The sequence below is a fragment of the Schistocerca serialis genome, chromosome 5, assembly GCF_023864345.2.
Source record: "Schistocerca serialis cubense isolate TAMUIC-IGC-003099 chromosome 5, iqSchSeri2.2, whole genome shotgun sequence".
NCBI lineage: Eukaryota > Metazoa > Arthropoda > Insecta > Orthoptera > Acrididae > Schistocerca > Schistocerca serialis.
In genome coordinates, this window is record NC_064642.1 from 576,680,862 (window position 1) to 576,700,158 (window position 19,297).

At 40.9% G+C, this 19,297-nt stretch overlaps 1 protein-coding gene across 1 annotated transcript in view; it reads right to left on the reverse strand.

Moving 5' to 3' along the window:
• LOC126482302 (laminin subunit alpha) overlaps positions 1 to 19,297 on the reverse strand; it is a 365,291-nt gene that overhangs the window by 183,288 nt on the left and 162,706 nt on the right. The window contains exon 23 of the mRNA XM_050106331.1: positions 17,432 to 17,552. Within this exon, the coding sequence (XP_049962288.1) occupies positions 17,432 to 17,552 (121 nt within the window). The remainder of the gene's footprint in view (positions 1 to 17,431; positions 17,553 to 19,297) is intronic.

Sequence of the window (19,297 nt, forward strand, 5' to 3'; positions counted from 1 at the left end):
CACTGGTAGCATGCCGCGACAGCGTGGACGTGAACCGTATGTGCAGTTGACGGACTTTGAGCGAGGGCGTATAGTGGGCATGCGGGAGGCCGGGTGGACGTACCGCCGAATTTCTCAACACGTGGGGCGTGAGGTCTCCACAGTACATCGATGTTGTCGCCAGTGGTCGGCGGAAGGTGCACGTGCCCGTCGACCTGGGACCGGACCGCAGCGACGCACGGATGCACGCCAAGACCGTAGGATCCTACGCAGTGCCGTAGGGGACCGCACCGCCACTTCCCAGCAAATTAGGGACACTGTTGCTCCTGGGGTATCGGCGAGGACCATTCGCAACCGTCTCCATGAAGCTGGGCTACGGTCCCGCACACCGTTAGGCCGTCTTCCGCTCACGCCCCAACATCGTGCAGCCCGCCTCCAGTGGTGTCGCGACAGGCGTGAATGGAGGGACGAATGGAGACGTGTCGTCTTCAGCGATGAGAGTCGCTTCTGCCTTGGTGCCAATGATGGTCGTATGCGTGTTTGGCGCCGTGCAGGTGAGCGCCACAATCAGGACTGCATACGACCGAGGCACACAGGGCCAACACCCGGCATCATGGTGTGGGGAGCGATCTCCTACACTGGCCGTACACCACTGGTGATCGTCGAGGGGACACTGAATAGTGCACGGTACATCCAAACCGTCATCGAACCCATCGTTCTACCATTCCTAGACCGGCAAGGGAACTTGCTGTTCCAACAGGACAATGCACGTCCGCATGTATCCCTTGCCACCCAACGTGCTCTAGAAGGTGTAAGTCAACTACCCTGGCCAGCAAGATCTCCGGATCTGTCCCCCATTGAGCATGTTTGGGACTGGATGAAGCGTCGTCTCACGCGGTCTGCACGTCCAGCACGAACGCTGGTCCAACTGAGGCGCCAGGTGGAAATGGCATGGCAAGCCGTTCCACAGGACTACATCCAGCATCTCTACGATCGTCTCCATGGGAGAATAGCAGCCTGCATTGCTGCGAAAGGTGGATATACACTGTACTAGTGCCGACATTGTGCATGCTCTGTTGCCTGTGTCTATGTGCCTGTGGTTCTGTCAGTGTGATCATGTGATGTATCTGACCCCAGGAATGTGTCAATAAAGTTTCCCCTTCCTGGGACAATCAATTCACGGTGTTCTTATTTCAATTTCCAGGAGTGTAGTTAATTTGGTATTCTGTCATTTTCCATTCTTGTCAGACAGTCCTTCCAGTTATTTCTGCGTTCCTTAATCTGCTCATTTAAGCTTTTCACTCCCAGGTCTTCTCTGATGCCAGCTTCTTCCTCCTGTCATATAGTGTGCACCCTGCTACTCTTATTACGTATCCCATCTCTAATACTTGTATTCTTTGTTCATTTCTTCCTGTTACAGTCCATGGTTCACTTCCCTATGTCACAGTTGGTCCCCCGTATAATTTTGTAAAACTTAAGCAGTGTTTCCTGCCTTAATTTAGTTCTGAGAGTTCTATAGTTTGTTACCCTAATGTAATTAAATCTTTCTACTTTCTTTATATATAAAAACAAAGATGAGGTGACTTACCGAACAAAAGCGCTGGCAGGTCGATAGACACACAAACAAACACAAACATACACACAAAATTCAAGCTTTCGCAACAAACTGTTGCCTCATCAGGAAAGAGGGAAGGAGAGGGGAAGACAAAAGGAAGTGGGTTTTAAGGGAGAGGGTAAGGAGTCATTCCAATCCCGGGAGCGGAAAGACTTACCTTAGGGGGAAAAAAGGACAGGTATACACTCGCACACACGCACATATCCATCCACACATACAGACACAAGCAGACATTGTCTGCTTGTGTCTGTATGTGTGGATGGATATGTGCGTGTGTGCGAGTGTATACCTGTCCTTTTTTCCCCCTAAGGTAAGTCTTTCCGCTCCCGGGATTGGAATGACTCCTTACCCTCTCCCTTAAAACCCACTTCCTTTTGTCTTCCCCTCTCCTTCCCTCTTTCCTGATGAGGCAACAGTTTGTTGCAAAAGCTTGAATTTTGTGTGTATGTTTGTGTTTGTTTGTGTGTCTATCGACCTGCCAGCGCTTTTGTTCGGTAAGTCACCTCATCTTTGTTTTTATATATAATTTTTCCCACGTGGAATGTTTCCTTCCATTACATTTCTACTTTCTTTTGTATGTCTATTTCTCTCATGAATGAGACAATATTTCCTAAAGATTTTGAACAAGTTTACTCTTTCTATTTTCTGATCTTTTAATATTACCTGGTTGAAAGTTGGCTCCTGGCCGCAGAAAGCCGTAACTTTTGTTTTCTTTTAAGATACTAACAGATTATATAATTTAGCTGTTATGGATAAAACTTATTACATGATAAAAGCTAAACCACTCACATGACTGTTTATATGGATCAGATCATGGCACACTGTTATCATGGTTCAAATTAGCCTATAGTCTTAATTACAATTACAAAAATCAAAACCAGAAAGGTGGAGACTGATTCAAATTGCTGTCTACATGAACAGGTAATGATTCACTTCTACTGCAATGTAGCTGAAGTGCAATATTAACTTCAGTGCACTCTCACTTCTACTGATGTGATGTTCCAAAAATAAATTAATTTTTATTGTGAAATCAAGTATTTCTTCAAATATCAAGAAATCTAGCTCATTTGACAGACAATTACTAGTTCCATTATGTTTATGCAGTAGACCACAGAAGAAATCTTGTGAGAAAAGAACAAAGAAGTGGAACAAATTAAGTAGACGTAGATGCAGAAGTAGTCATTGTGGGCTGACATACCAAAATACACCGAATATCCCTTAAGAGTCATCATATAACTTTTCTCTGACAGTTTTGAATATATTTCCAGTTTTCTTTTTGTGATTTATATGTGGAGTCATTTCAGGCAAAAACTGCTCACATTGTATTTTATGTTAGTACCCAGTGTTAATGTTGGTCCTCATTGTAGACAAAATGATGTGTGATGGAACTGTAAAGTCAGAAACATGATCCATGGTAGCCACAGCCACTTGCTGCTGGGATCACTGATTATTCTTGCTGTTTCTGTCTATAAATATCCCTGAACTGGAATACAACACCAAACTAATTTGGCATGAAACTGACTGTTCACTTTAGCAAGATCTGTGATATGACAGATGGGCATGACTGGTTTCAGGCTTTAGAGGCTACTTTCAGATTATGAAATATAAGAATTACAGCTCTGTAGAAAGAGTCTAGGTCCTACTGCATAATTCAAAATATACAGAAATTATACCTCGACTGGTTGGTTACAATGCAACATATCACATTCATTTTCACTTATTAGCAATAGTCACATCCCTTGATGACACTAGGTCTGCCCTTACTGGATTAATCCAAGACAGATCAATAGCAAACACAAAACTGCAATTTGGACACTATTTTGTCAATAATAAGAGTCAAAATGGCTTTTTATATTGACGCTTGACATTTTGTAAAACAGGCCATTAACAGTTCCTGTTAGGGATGACTTTACACATACACAGGAACACAACTGAAATTAAATTCAAAAAAATCAGAGAAAAGGAACCTGATGACTTTTAAGAAAGACACATAGGACACGTTTCTCTGATGAAAGAGAAATCCATTGATGAGCATTTGAGTTAGAGACTGTACTAGAGCGAGAGTGTCCCTGGAAATCAGATCTTGTACAGCTCCTAGCAAGACAGCCACAGAAGACAGCTTCTCTGTGGCACAGAACAACTAGGCACCACTGTTGCTTGCCCTTGTGAGCCAATGATGTACCCTACAAACAGCTTACAGCCAGAATGAAATTTTCATTCAGCAGCAGAGTGTGAACCAATATAAAACTTCCTGGCAGGTTAAAACTGTGTGCCAGACCAAGCCTCAAACTTGGCACCTTTGCCTTTCATTGGCAAGTGCTCCATAAACTGAACTACCCAAGAATGACTAACAGCTTTACTTCTGCCAGTACCTCATCTCCTACCTTCTAAACTTCACAGAAGTTCTCTGCTTACAGCTAGACATTCTCAATGTGGCATTAAAGAATGAAGTGTCACACACTATCACAGCATGCATGTGCACAGTGCTATCATCTAACCTTGATGTACGACAATAGGCATTGATCAAATGCAATTCTGGTAATAAGATCTGCACATCTGCAACATCAACTGTGTTTGGCATAGACCACAGCTGGAAGCTGAGGACACTGACGTAGCCAAGAGTGTGTGCTGGACGCCATGCTGTTGGACACTCCTCCTAACACGACCAACCCACTTGATCATTCCAAACAGCTGTCACCAGACATAAAAAAGAACCATTTTTTGAGTAAATGGATGATGGTCAAGAACACTGAAACCAAGAGGATGGTGAACAGGATGTAATGGGAGATAAAATCTGTCATGGAACATCATTGGAACCAGAAATGGGCAAACTGGATTACCATCCTCCATATTAATGACAGAACCAAAGGGCCACAGACATCTTTCTCAAGCATCATCATAGGATACCATTACTCCAGGTCAGACAAGCCAAGGTCAGTGAATGGGATGCTAAAGCCAAAAAACTGTCTGATGTGTTCAAAGTGAATGTTACTCCAGTCCAAACCTTAACAGACCCAGCACACATTAAAGTCACTGATCAACTACTTTCAGCATGCCTGGCTGATTATGAGGAAATTGATCTGACTGACAAAGTCCATGCAGAAGAGATTGCCAACCAACTCCTCCACCTCATCAACTGGAAGTCATATGACCTCAAACTGGTCACAAATGAACTTATTCTGCCAGGTGCCACCAGCCACAGTAGTTTTCAACCATATTTTCCACAGTGGGAGGTACCCAGAGGTGCAGAAGCATGCAGAAATCATCATCCAAAAGACTGGGAAAAACCCAAGGCAGCCAGTGAGTTATCAACTGACAAGTTTTCTCCTGGCACTAAGCATAGTCTTCGAGTGACTAGCTCAAATCACTTTGCAACACATACAGTCAGAACAGCTGCTTCCAATAAACAACTCAGATGCTGAAAAGGACACATGATCACACGATGATACACCAACTCCTTTGCATCGTGGAGGATTCACTTGACAGTATCAAGTGGAAGGAGTACTTTTGGGAAGTATTCCTATACATTTCAAGAGTGTTTCTCTCTGTGTGGCATAATGGGCTCCACTACACACTCCTGGTAATAGGGTTGCTTTTGCCACACATATGCATCCCCTAAACATATATGGAAGGAAAGAGTTTCCATTCAGGGCAGAAGAAACCTTGACAAATTGTCACATCTGAGCAGGAGTATCTCAGGTTTCTATATACAGCCCAATTCTACATATCTTATAACCTCTGGACATGTTGAAGACAACAGCAGACATGCTGAGGACAGACAGTGGGCATTTGGCTCTCTATGCTCATGTTACAGCCTCTTCTCCAGTAGACTGAACAGTGTTCATCTATAACAATGTTGAAAGTAGCCATCGACAGTTGGCTTACTTGGATATAGCATGTGGCTGACATTGACAGAAAAGCAATGAAAAGACTTTGACTACTTTAGTCATTACTCAAACCATGGACAACACTGCCACATCTCAGAGTAACATTACAATCCACACTGCTGCATGCTATCGCTGAGTATGTTATATGGGTGTGGCACAATGCAGTGGAGACACTTATATGAAACCTGCTATCTTACAAAACAGGGTCCTCCATCTCATGAAGCAACTGCCATAAGACTTTCCATCAGATGAATGTCACCCAAGTGCCTCCCACCAATAATAGGTTTTGTCAGGCTGTGCAGCTCTCTACAACCAGACAAATTCATGTGCTTGGGAGAAGGACTGAACCAGAGACTCCAAAGGTTCTGTGACAAGCTAGGCTGTGGCTTCCTGGAGTTGCACCATAGAGATGAGAACTGTAGGGTCCCCCTAAATGGGTCACATGTGCACTACATGCCAGAGACTGCTAGTCAGGTAGCTGTGTGATGGATGTGCACAAGCGTCTTTTAGGTTACGAGACTCCCAATCCAAACCAGATAATGACAGCTGTAGGAAACCAAGAAGTATCAGACTGAAGACTGAAAGAAATGCCTCCCACAGGTGACGGTATTAAAATCCTAACGGTAAACTGCTGAAGCATTCACATCAAAGTGCCAGAGTTTGAAGTGCTCCTGAAGAGCAATGAAGCTCACATAATACTAGGTACAGAACCATGGTTGAAACCTCAAACTGATAGCAGTGAGAGTTTTGGGGAAAATTTGAATGTATATAGAAATGACAGGCAAATGGTAAATGGAGGTGATGTATTTGTCGCAGCAGACAAGAAACTCAAATCCACTGAGATAGAAATCAAAATTACAGATTTGTTAGAGGTGAGTGTGATAAGACATACTGTGAAACTTTACTAAATGCCTTCTCTGAAAACTACCTAGAACAGATATTTAGGAACCCCACTCATGATGAAATATCCTGGAGCTAACGGCAACAAATATGCCTGACCTCTTTGAGAGTGTCCACATCAAAACTGGTATCAGTGACCATGGCACAGTTGTGGAAACAATGATTACCAAAGTACAAAGGACAACTGAAACAAGCAGAAAGATTTATATGTTTAGCAAACTAGAAACTTGAAACTTTCAGCAAAGGGCAGAAGCATGTAGAGCAACTATGGATCAAGTTTAATGGAACAGCTGACCATGCTCTGGATAGATATGTACCCAGCAGAACAGTTCATAATGGTAGGCAATCGCCAAAATACACAGTCACTGTAAAGAAACTTCTACAGAAACAGAGATTGCTGCATAATAGGTGTAAAATATAGGACAACAGACAGAGAGATGCTGAATGAAATGCGTTTGTCTGTCAAGAGAGTAATGGGTGATGCCTTCAGTGACTCCCATAGCAGAATATTGTCAGATGATATTTCACAAAACTCAAAGAAATTCTGGTCATATGTAAAGGCTGTTAGTGGCACCAAAGTTCATGTCCAGTCCTTAGCAAATGAGACAGGAACTGAAATTGAGGGTAGCAAAGCAAAAGCTGAAATGCTTAACTCTGTTTTTAAATGTCCCTTTACAAAGAAAAACCTGGGAGAATTGCCCCAATTTAATCCTCCTACCACTGAAATATTAATGATAAGTATTAGAGTCAGTGGTGTAGAAAAACAGCTGAAATTGTTAACATTGAACGAAGCTCCAGGGCCCGATGGAATCCCTGTCAGGTTCTACACTGAATGTGCAGCTGAGGTAGCCCCTCTTCTAACTATAACCTATCATAGATCCCTTGAACAAAAGACTGTGCCCCATTCTTGGAAAAAGTGCAGGTTATGCCTATCTTCAAGAAGGACAGTAGAAGTGATCCACAAAACTACTGTCCAATATCCTTGATATTGATTTGTTGCAGAATCTAAGAACATATTCTGAGCTCAAACATAATGAGGTATCTTGAACAGAATGACCTCCTCCATGCCAACCAGCATGGATTCCAAAAACACCAATCATATGAAACCCAGCTTGCACTTTTCTTGCATGATTTACTGAAAGTTTTGGAACAAGGCAGTCAGGTAAATGCAGTATTTCTTGATTTCCAAAAAGCATTTGACTAAGTACCACAGCTACGCTTATTGTCAAAAGTATGATCATATCGGGTATCAAGTGAAATTTGTGACTGGACTGACAACTTTTTGCTGGGGAGGACACAACATGTTATCTTGAATGGAGAGTCATCATCAGATGTAGAAGTAACTTCACATGTACCCTAGGGAAGTGTGTTGAGACCTTTGTTGTTCATGTCATACATTAATGACCTTGCAGACAATATTAATAGTAACCTCAGATGTTTTGCAGATGATTCAGTTATCTATGATGAAGTACTGTCTAAAAGAAGATGCTTAGATATTCAATCAGATCTTGATAAGAGTGCAAACTGGTTCAAAGATTGGCAACTTTCTTTAAATATTCAGAAATGTAAAATTGTGCATTTCACAATATGAAAAAACATAGTATCCTATGACTATAAAATCAATGGGTCAGTGTTGGAATCTGCCAACTTATACAAAAACCTGGATTCCAACCCAAGATGATGGAGTCAGCGGTCAAGTGTGCGCAAGGTGCTTGCTTGTATGTGTGTGTGTATGTGAATGTTGTGTGTGTGTGTGTGTGTGTGTGTGTGTGTGTGTGTGTGTGTGTGCCTCTCTTTACTGACGAAGGCTGTGGCCAATAGCTATATGTGAGTGTCTTTAAATCATGGCTGTCTGCAACTTGGGTGTCTTCTTTATGGTAAGTAACAATCTATCTTTTCCTACATTGTTGGACGTAACACTTTGTAGGCATATGAAATGGAATGATCACACAGGCTCAGCTGTGGGTAGTGCAGTTGGTAGACTTCAGTTTATTGGCAGAGTACTGGGGAAATGCAACCAGTCTGCAAAGGAAACTGCTTTCAAATCACTCATGCAACTGGTTCTAGAATATTGCTCAAGTGTGTGAGACCAGTACCAAATAGGACTCAAAGGGGACTTAGAACATATACACAGAATGACAGCATGAATGGTCTCTGGTTTGTTTGATCTATGGGAGAGTGTCCAGAGATGCTGAAGACTCTTGAAGATAGACATACCGTATTTACTCGAATCTAAGCCGCACTCGAGTCTAAGCCGCACCTGAAAAATGAGACTCGAAATAAAGCAAAAAAAAATTTCCCGAATCTAAACCGCACCTGAAATTTGTGACTCGAAATTCAAGGGGAGAGAAAAGTTTTAGGCCGCACCTCCATATCGAAAAAAAGTTGGTCCATTGTAATATGAGACACAATTTACGTCGAATGAATGACGATACAGTGACAGTAGTTTGGTTCGAGTCGTAAGCTTAGCAGTTAAGCTTTATCAGGTAGCCATTGCTATGCATCAGGCGCTCCGTCCGTATTTATATGAGTACCCTTCCTTTTTCACGTGCTCCATCTGGTTCGAATCGATTGCTTATTTTGCTTTGATCTGATAAGTGCTGTTTTCTTTGTTATAGGTGTTCACGTCACTCTAAGCTGAAAATGCATTACTGTACTGTTTCATGCATTGTTTGTCACATTCTGAGAGTGCGTGTTTACGGCCTGTTGCCACTTGGGGCACGGCTTGCTTTTGTGTGTGCTACTGCTGCTTAAAAAAAAAAAAAAAGAGAGAGAGAGAGAGAGAGAAAGAGGAATCGTCTCATTAGCGAAACAATGGCAAGAGACTGCTATTTGTTGTTACTTACACTGCTGCTTTCTTTGATAATGATCAACAAGAACCAAATAATAGACTGCGTATGATAGAACATGTTCTGAACGAGAGTTAGGCGAAAATTTTTCTCCATTTGAAAATCTTTGCGGCCACTTCTTTAGTACATCAAATTCTGCACAGAAATTAGAGTCATCTTAGATTTAAAAATCTAGTCAGTTGTCGTGCTTCATTTCTGACTGTATCGCTATTAGGCATAAGAATAATACGAATATAAACATGACACGATACGTATATTCTTCCGTGTTTGCTGTTGTCTCACTCTAGTTTCGTAGTTTATTAGGCAGACAGGATTTAAATGAGATAGCAGCAGACGTGAAAGAATACATGGCAAAATGTTTATATTTGTATTATTCTTATGGTGAAGAGAATACTGCATGTGATTCACATTTCATCAGGTTCCTATTAGCAACCATCTCTTCTCACAGGTAGGAAAAAATTCAGAACATAGAGTTGGCCATATTGACAAACATCCTAAACAGTCTTGCTAGTCGGATTTTCGTAGTACATTGAAATTCTGCTACATTCGAAGATGAACAATATGGAATTTGTATTTACTTCGTTGGATAATGTATGAAAATGCAGTGGTCGAAACTCGGGGCAGAGAAAAAAAGCTCGTCTTCCACCTTTCTTTTTTTTTTTTATTTATTTACTGACGCAGAGGTTTTGGCGCCAGTATTTATCTTAGAGCCTACAAAGCACGCCTGTGTAGTGCTACATATATTCGACAGCAGAAGTTAGTTGTAGTGGCACCTACCAACATTTTTCAGAACTTCCACTTGCTTTGCACTTGATTCTAAGCCGCAGGCGGTTTTTTGGATTACAAAAACCGGAAAAAAAGTGTGGCTTAGATTCGAGTAAATACGGTAAGCTACCCCAAGAAAACCTATTAACAAAGTTTCAAGAACTGGCTTTAAATGATGACTCTACGAATATACAACAACCCCATAAATATCGCTCACAGAAGGATCATGAGGGTAAGATCAGAATAATTACTGAATGCACAGAGGCATTCAAACAATCATTCTTCTCATGCTCCATACATGAATGGAGCAGGAAGAAACCCTAATAAATGGTATAATGAGGGTATTTGCTGCCATGCAACTCACAACGGTTTGCAGAGTATAGATGTAGATGTAGAGGGTGCAGCAACTAAACTCCACCAGGGGCCACACTTTGTGTGCAACTAAGAACTTTCCACATAGCAAGGAAACACACAAATACAACAGAAATTGAAGGAAAGCCAATGGAAAGGACAAGAAATAAGCAACAAGGAGCTTGGAAGCATAACTTTAAAGTTTGTACTCTACCAACGAACCATTGTAAGAAGCAGTGCCTCAGTGGCTATTCACTCACACAAGAGTGAATGCGCTGGCAGGACAGTGTACTCCTTATATAGCATCAGTCCTGGCGCACGCAGCGGATGTGGACTTCCGGGCGCCCATTCAGTAGCGCGCCTTATCAACTGCAGTTGCGCAATCGGCAACTTGATTTTAGCCCGCCGCGAGCCTAGTAATACTAGGGCTCGCGGCACCTCTCTCTCACACACTCCACAGCGCTCTCTCTCGCACGCTCAAGGTCACGCGTTCTACTGTGCTGGGTGCTCAATAGATGGCAGCACAGTAGAACGCGTGACCTTGAGCGTGCGAGAGAGAGCGCTGTGGAGTGTGTGAGAGAGAGGTGCCGCGAGCCCTAGTATTACTAGGCTCGCGGCGGGCTAAAATCAAGTTGCCAATTGCGCAACTGCAGTTGATAAGGCGCGCTACTGAATGGGCGCCCGGAAGTCCACATCCGCTGCGTGCGCCAGGACTGATGCTATATAAGGAGCACACTGTCCTGCCAGCGCATTCACTCTTGTGTGAGTGAATAGCCACTGAGGCACTGCTTCTTACAATGGTTTGCAGAGTATAGATGTAGATGTAGAGGGTGCAGCAACTAAACTCCACCAGGGGCCACACTTTGTGTGCAACTAAGAACTTTCCACATAGCAAGGAAACACACAAATACAACAGAAACTGAAGGAAAGCCAATGGAAAGGACAAGAAATAAGCAACAAGGAGCTTGGAAGCATAACTTTAAAGTTTGTACTCTACCAACAATCAGGGAGCCAGAATGAGATTTTCACTCTGCAGCGGAGTGTGCGCTGATATGAAACTTCCTGGCAGATTAAAACTGTGTGCCCGACCGAGACTCGAACTCGGGACCTTTGCCTTTCACGGGAAAGTGCTCTACCAACTGAGCTACCGAAGCACGGTAGCTCAGTTGGTAGAGTACTTGCCCGCGAAAGGCAAAGGTCCCGAGTTCGAGTCTCGGTCGGGCACACAGTTTTAATCTGCCAGGAAATTTCAATCAGGGAGCCCTTTACCTGGTCATCTGCACCAGTAATAGTAGGGGAATCCATTTCTGAGGCTGTGCAGACATTGAGCTTTCCATATGCCATTGTTGGGAAGGGTGTTCTATGAGTACATTAACTAATAAAAAAAAATTACCACTGTCAGAGTCAACTGGCATGGGCAACAATGTGCTGATGATAAAGGTTGCAACCACCTATCATGGATTGTGCCAGAGGATATAGGGGCCACAGCACACAAAGACACTTGCCAATACAAGCATTGGCTGGCCAGCAGCAACAGTCAATGAGCAGCCATAGCATATCTTCATTATGTGACACAGAAGTCATCACTTTATGTGTGTATCTCTGCTCACTGCATGCGATAGTGTGCATGAATTAGAAAGGATACATGAACATGACCATAGGATGATCAAAACATGTAGATTTATGTGCTGCAGTATGTTAGTATACACTGTCAGTATAATACGAGTACAGCAAAAGCAGACAAATCTAGGTGTAATGAAGAGTTAAAAGATGTCATGCAAATAAGTCAAGATATCAAAACTGATGTATAACATAAAGTTTGTTGTGTATTAACCCACAGATCATTTTACAATGAATTATAAAGTCTGCACAATACAGAAACAACAAAGCTAATCAAAATTGGCAATTACATATATACAGTAATTCACACTCTCTTCAGTTATACGTATATTATTATTTGGTACACGTGTCGATGGATGTGGATGCAATAATAGACTAACAGAAAAAAAATTAGTACCCCTGGAAAGATAATGTTGATTTTGATTTGATGATGGCATATGCCCCCTGGGGGATAGTAGGTGTACAGATAATGATTTCGACATTGCCCACCAACAGATAGCGTAGTGCCATCTGTGTCTATCCTTTAACAAGGATTGCTCAGAGCCAGAAGGCTCAGTGTGGTGCAACCATATGAAGAAGCAGGCAACCACGCATAGAGATGCACTCATGCTTTCTGCAGCCAATTGAGCGAGTTTTAAAGCAGTCAAGTAGTGGCCTTCTGAGTGGCAGGATGGTCCTTTTGGAAAACTGCCACACAAGTTGGATGTGCTGCGTCAATTGTGCAATGATCCTGATATCAGTAGTCACGTGAACATTGCCAACGCATAGATGAGTTTCTGGCTATCAGCACGGAGATTAACCAGGATCGTTGTATTGTAAGGGTAGAGTTCCAGATCATACAGCTACCACAGTGCAGGTAAGAGGGCTTGTAGACCCAGACATGACAACACAAACTGTCACGAGCCAGTTATTACCAGTGGGACTATGGGCATGCGCACCTCTAGCCTGTCTTCCATTCACGTCACAGCCTCAAGATGCATGACTCAGCTGGTGTCTTCAGAGGATCACTTGGAAGATGGAATGGTACACTGTGGTCTAAAAGATGTACTAATTTTTTTTCCCAGCAGTGTAATAGTAGTATGGATGTATTTGCCAAGAAAGATGCATGGGTAAATATTGTTAAAAATTCCACAGAGTTGCATTTTAAATTTGTCAAATTTATTAGTATCAACTGTAAAAGAGTTATTGAACTGCACTAATAGTGGCACAGTTTGATGAGGTTATGACACAAATTTTATGCTACGATGTCAACATAGTTATCTACAGTACACTGATTAGATGGTACTTTAAAACCCAAACATGACTGAGGCAAATTCACAGTAATACAAACACACAACACAAAAGGGTATTACAACTAATAGCAGAAAGATACAAATTGCATTTCTTAATTCCATACAAACAATAATAATAAATAGGGGGAAAAGAGAGAGAAAGGAGTGGTGGGATAAATGCTTACACAGTTTAAAAATAAACAACTTGATGGGGCCCAAATTTCTTGCTCATCAATCATGTTAAATACTCACCACACAGCAGAGATGCTGAGTTGCACACAGGCAAAACAAAAAAAGACTGTCACAAAATAAGGTTTCAGTCAACAAGGCCTTTGTCAAAAATAGATAACAGACAACTTTCAATTGGCCATTTCTGATTGTTAATCAGAGACACTTTATGTAACTTGTTTGACAACAATGTCGTAAAAATGGTGAAAAAGACAATGAAAAGGTTGTTACAAGAAAAATTAATAAAAAGTATGCCAGAAAGATGGAGTATGTGAATAGGAGGATAAAAAGGGACTAAACAGGACATTGATAGGTAAGACTGAAAAAATTGAAAAATCTAGGATAGAGACCATGGAAACAAAATGTTGTGACTCGCCGATTATTCAAAGTGCCGCCGCGCAATTATGCACGTCCTCTACGTGCGGCGCTGTCCGCCAGCCATGCAGCAGCTGCGCCACCTAAGTGGCCAGCCGAGCAGCGGCCGCTAGACTGAGACTCAGTGTTTAATTGGATGCCGACTTGTTCACAGGTCCACTTACTCAGTGACTTATATGTGTTGTTGTGTTGTCCGAAATATATGTGTTAAATTTGAAGATTTAACACAAAAACAACTCAATCACTGAGAAAATGTGAAGCACATGAGAAAGGGAGTAAAAAACATATTAATGAAAACATGGACATTCAGTCCATGGACTGGGATTACATCTACAAAATTCTAAAACACAAATGACAGAAAGGGCATGTGTGACTGATATAAGGCACAATTACGAAGCTCCAGAAAAGGTTATAATACAATAACATGTTACATGGCAAATAGCAATCCACACCCTCAGTGTTAGGAGGTTTCCAGTAATCCTTAGAATTAAAAACAGTTGAGAAATATAGATGTGAATTAAAACAATGAAAAACCCAGGGCAGAATAATGACTATTTTACAAAATGTGTGTGTGTGTGTGTGTGTGTGTGTGTGTGTGTTGTCTATTTAAGAAGACCTTCCAGCTGAAAGCTTACATGTTTAGAGTCTTTTCGTTGTACCTGTCTGCGACTCAGCTTCTCCACTATATGATGCATAGTAGTCTATCATTTTTGTAATATGTGAATTAAAACATAGCATACACAAGGGAAAAGGAAACTTTGCCACAACTGGAAATATTTGAAGAAAAAAGAAGGTTCAGAGATAGTAGAGAATAACCTTAAAATGAAACTTTAAGGATTTGACAGCAACAAGTCCATAAATTATAGATATCGCCCTATGTTCTGTCATAAGTCACAGTGGTTAGAATACAATGACTGCAATCAGAGAGGACAAGTAACAAACCACTATCAAAACAAATGAGAAAAGGTTATTATTTAAGCTTCTGACAATTATTATTTTGTTTCAAAATTATTATTTTGTTTCAAAACTGGCACAGGAAAGCAGTTCAGAGAGTGACAACAGTGAGATCACTAGAGAATTCTGAGAGGGAGAATTCTAAGAGGGAGAGGGAGAATGAAATGGTTTCAGAAAATCTACACTTAATTTCATGAAAATGCAAGACTACTATGTGATTACAATCTGAAAGCATCCATTTGCTGCAAATATCAGACTAGAGAGGAAATGCATATGAGATACATGGATGGATGACTGGAAAGATAACACTTCTATATAAAACTCTAAATGCTCTATGATGTAGATGAGTCTGCCAATTCATTTTGTTGTGTGTACAATATGTGATCAAAAGTATGTGGACACCTTGCTGAAAAATAACTAACAAGTTTGTGGCGCCCTCCATCGTGAATGCTGGAACTCAATATGGTGATGGCCCACCCTTAGCCCTAATGACAGCTTCCATTCTCACAGGCATATTTTCAGTCAGTTGCTGGAAGGTTTCTTGGGGCATGGCAGCCCATTCTACACGGAGTGCTGCACTGAGGAGAGGTATCAATGTCAGTCGGTGAGGCCTGGCACAAAATTAGCGTTCCAAAACATCCCAAAAGTATTCTATAGGATTAAGGTCAGGACTCTGTGTAGGCCAGTCCATTACAGGGATGTTATTGTTGTGTAACCACTCTTCCACAGACCGTGCATTATGAACAGGTGCTCGATTGTGCTGAAAAGTGCAATCACCATCCCCGAATTGCTCTTCAACAGTCGGAAGCAAGAAGGTGCTTAAAACATCAATGTAGGTCTGTATTGTGATAGTGCCACACATAATAACAATGGGTGCAAACTCCCACCATGAAAAACATTACCACACCATAACACCACTGCCTCTGAATTTTACTGTTGGCACTAAACATGCTAGCAGATGATGTTCGCTGGGCATTCATCACACCCAAACCCTGCCATCGGATTGCCACATTGTGTACTGTGATTGGTCACTCCACACAACCTTTTTCCACTGTTCAGTCATCCAATGTTTATGCTCCTTATGTCAAGTGAGGCATCGTTTGGCATTTACTGGCATGATGTGTGGCTTATAGGAGCCGCTCTACCATGAAATCCATATTTCCTCACCTCCCGCCTAACTGTCATAGTACTTGCAGTGGATCCTGATGCAGTTTTGAATTCCTGTGTGATGGTCTGGATAGATGTCTGCCCATTACACATTATGACCCTCTTCAACTGTCAGCAGTCTCTGTCAGCCAACAGACGAGGTCATCTGTACACTTCTGTGCTGCACGTATCCCTTCACATTTCCACTTCACTATCACATCAGAAACAGTGGACCTAGGGATGGTTAGGAGTGTGGAAATCTCGTGTACAGACATATGACACAAGTAACACCCAATCACCTGACCACGTTCAAAGTCTGTGAGTTCTGCAGGGTGCCCCATTCTGTTCTCTCACGATGTCTAATGACTACTGAGGTCGCTGATATGGAGTACCTGGCAGTAGGTGGCAGCACAATGCACCTAATACAAAAAACATGTTTTTGGGGTGTCCGGATACTTCTGATCACATAGTGTATGCTGTAGTGACACCGTTTTACAGCAGAAAGCTACAGTAGTAGGTGATGTGGGACTATGCAAAGCAAAGAAATAATATTGGAGCATATTCTTTGTCTCAGTTAGTGCATTCCACATTGACACCCAATTTAAATTCCTAAAAGAAGTGATTGTATTTATTTTAAAATTCAGTATTTTACTTGTTATAATGAGTTATTTAAACTTTGTCATTTTGCTGCAAAGAGCTGTCCCAAGTTTACTCATGCAGCTGACTTAAGAGTTTTTCCTTAGCTCTGCAGATAAACTTTTCTGTAGTTAGTTCTATCTGTGCATGTGTAGTTTGCATGTATTTGCATAAGTTTCTTTGCAATTCGAGGTTCCGTTGTTACATGGCAACTCAATATGTTATGCAGAATGCATTTCAACTTGATTTCACTTTTACAGAAAACAATTTATTTCATACACTTGAACTGACAACCTGCAAATTGCTTTAAGTTTGACAGAAATGAGCCTGCTGCAATACCAGTTTTCAGCATATTTCCACTGCAAGGAGGTGTGTATCATCTCTCCAGATTCAGATATAACATGATGATTTAAGTTTTCAGTCAGTTACTTTCCATAAACCCTTAAATTCAACCACACCACACATGCAAATATGCAAGAGAAACAGGCATAAAACATTAAGAAAGAAGCATAATGTTACACAAAAGATTATAATGTTCCATTGTGTGTGATAACTTGTTTTGGGAAATACCACATAGTATAACACCTGTAATGTACATAATAGAGAAGATCAACAGTGCACCTGAAAAAGTGGTATCTTGCTTGGATTCTGAGGTATATCAGAATAATGTACCCTACAGTTTCCTTCGGAATTTTTCAAAAATATTATGACAAATCAAGCAATTCACACTGCAATTGAACTGTATGTTAGAAATATGTAGGCAGCTTGTAAAAAGGAACCATTAGTTTTTAACACTTTCTCAAGACTCAGACATTTGGTGCTTAAGAGGTTAGTGAACTTATAGAACTAATATACCTGGTCACAAATGTCTGTGGTTGTACCTCGACGATCACAGTCACACATATCACAGTATGGGAAATGATGATGTCCTGGTTTGCAGTGATCACATGTGCGACCCACTACGTTAGGCTTGCATCTGAAACCAAGTAATTACTAAAATACAAAAAATTCTTTAAATTGCATAATTGTGCAAAAGACTTATCAATTTATTTCAACAACTAGTTGTCCTCCCCAATTAAATGATATTTCTGCATTCAGTGCCAGGAACAGGACAAGACAGGAAATATTGAATACAAGGACAGATTTCAGCCATTTAAGTGATTTTCACATAAAACACTGTGGGCCATATACCGTACAGGTATAGAAACATTTGCTACAATCAATTGTTCTTACCAAAAGATTATCCTGATATGTGGAATAGAGTTCACAATTTATTCGGCTATGCTCATTTACAACTTTCCATTCAGATAATGATTTTTCAAACACAGTTTTGAGGCAGATAATGGATTCAATTTCTATTGAAACTGACATTAAAATTGTATGTTACATTGGGACCAAAACTCAGAACCCCACATTTCACAAGTAATGCTCTTACTGACAGAATATCCAGGCAAGATTTAAAACATTCATTGTCAGTCACTTCATACAGAAACAGATTTTGTTGTGCTTTGCGTCTTTTGCTGTTTCTAGTGGGATATATTGACACTACAGTGTTCATCTTAGGCACGCTAGTGAAAGTCAGCAAGTAAAAAATCCAAAATATGCTTTTAATATTGACTGAATCAAAACCCGTGCATGTGGTGTGACATGTTATGTTATTTTTGAATACTACATAAATATATTTCAAACTGCAACATCATCTGTTAACTACATTAGTGTTTTATACAGTTTTGTCAGTAGTATCCTTGAGCCACACAGTTGTTCTGCCTATCGTAATAATTTTTTATCTACATGAATAAAGGTACTTTTTGAGGATGTGGAAGGTGCATGAGTGCTGCGCATAGCATATTTCATAGTGAATTCATGGATTCTTGTTACTGTAGTGCATTCTGTATATTCTAGCAACAATATTTGGTTTGAAATACCAAAAACATTTCTCCTTAATCACAGTATTGGTTTTTACATAATTACATAATTAGTGCAATATTTTCAGTCCTTCAGTCTGTTTATTAACCAATTTGTTCCACGCAAGTGTTTGAGAGTGTATAATGATGATGTAAATAATTGCGCATATTTTTATGCGAGTTTGTTAGTGCAGAAAATTATGAAAACAAAAGTTTGAGATTTGAACTTCCAAGTAACTTCAGGGAACCAGTAAATTTTATCCCATCTTTTCTCTTGTTACAACAGAAATCATTTTGTCTAGTATAAATTGCATTAGTTCCTGAAGGGAGCTTCTATTTCTTGTACAATTACAGATCCAAAAATTAAAATAGAATCGAATAAGTTAATTTAAAGTTATTCATTTACTGTTCTGTATAACAATGCACTTGCCACAATGTAGCCCCATTGTGTGAAATCAGTTTTAGGGTATGGCATAAGATAGTTGCTGTTCATAAGCAGCTGGAAATTGCCCCAACTGCTGTCAAGCAATTGGATGTTGCTGTAAATGGGTTTGTTGTGAGGGTTACCACACCAAGAGACATGTATCAGAGATACCAAACGTACAAGTACTATCCTCTCCCATGGGCACTGTGTCCTCTAGAGGATCTATCGAGAGGCTCTATCATTACCAGTCCACTTGACTGTCAGTGGCATATCAGTAGTAGACCCTGGGGCCAAGTACAAGGGAGGCAGGAATTGAGGAGAACTCAAGCTATTCTACTCCTCCTCTTAACCAATATGGTTGAAGTGCTGTAACCCACTGAAATGAAAATGAGC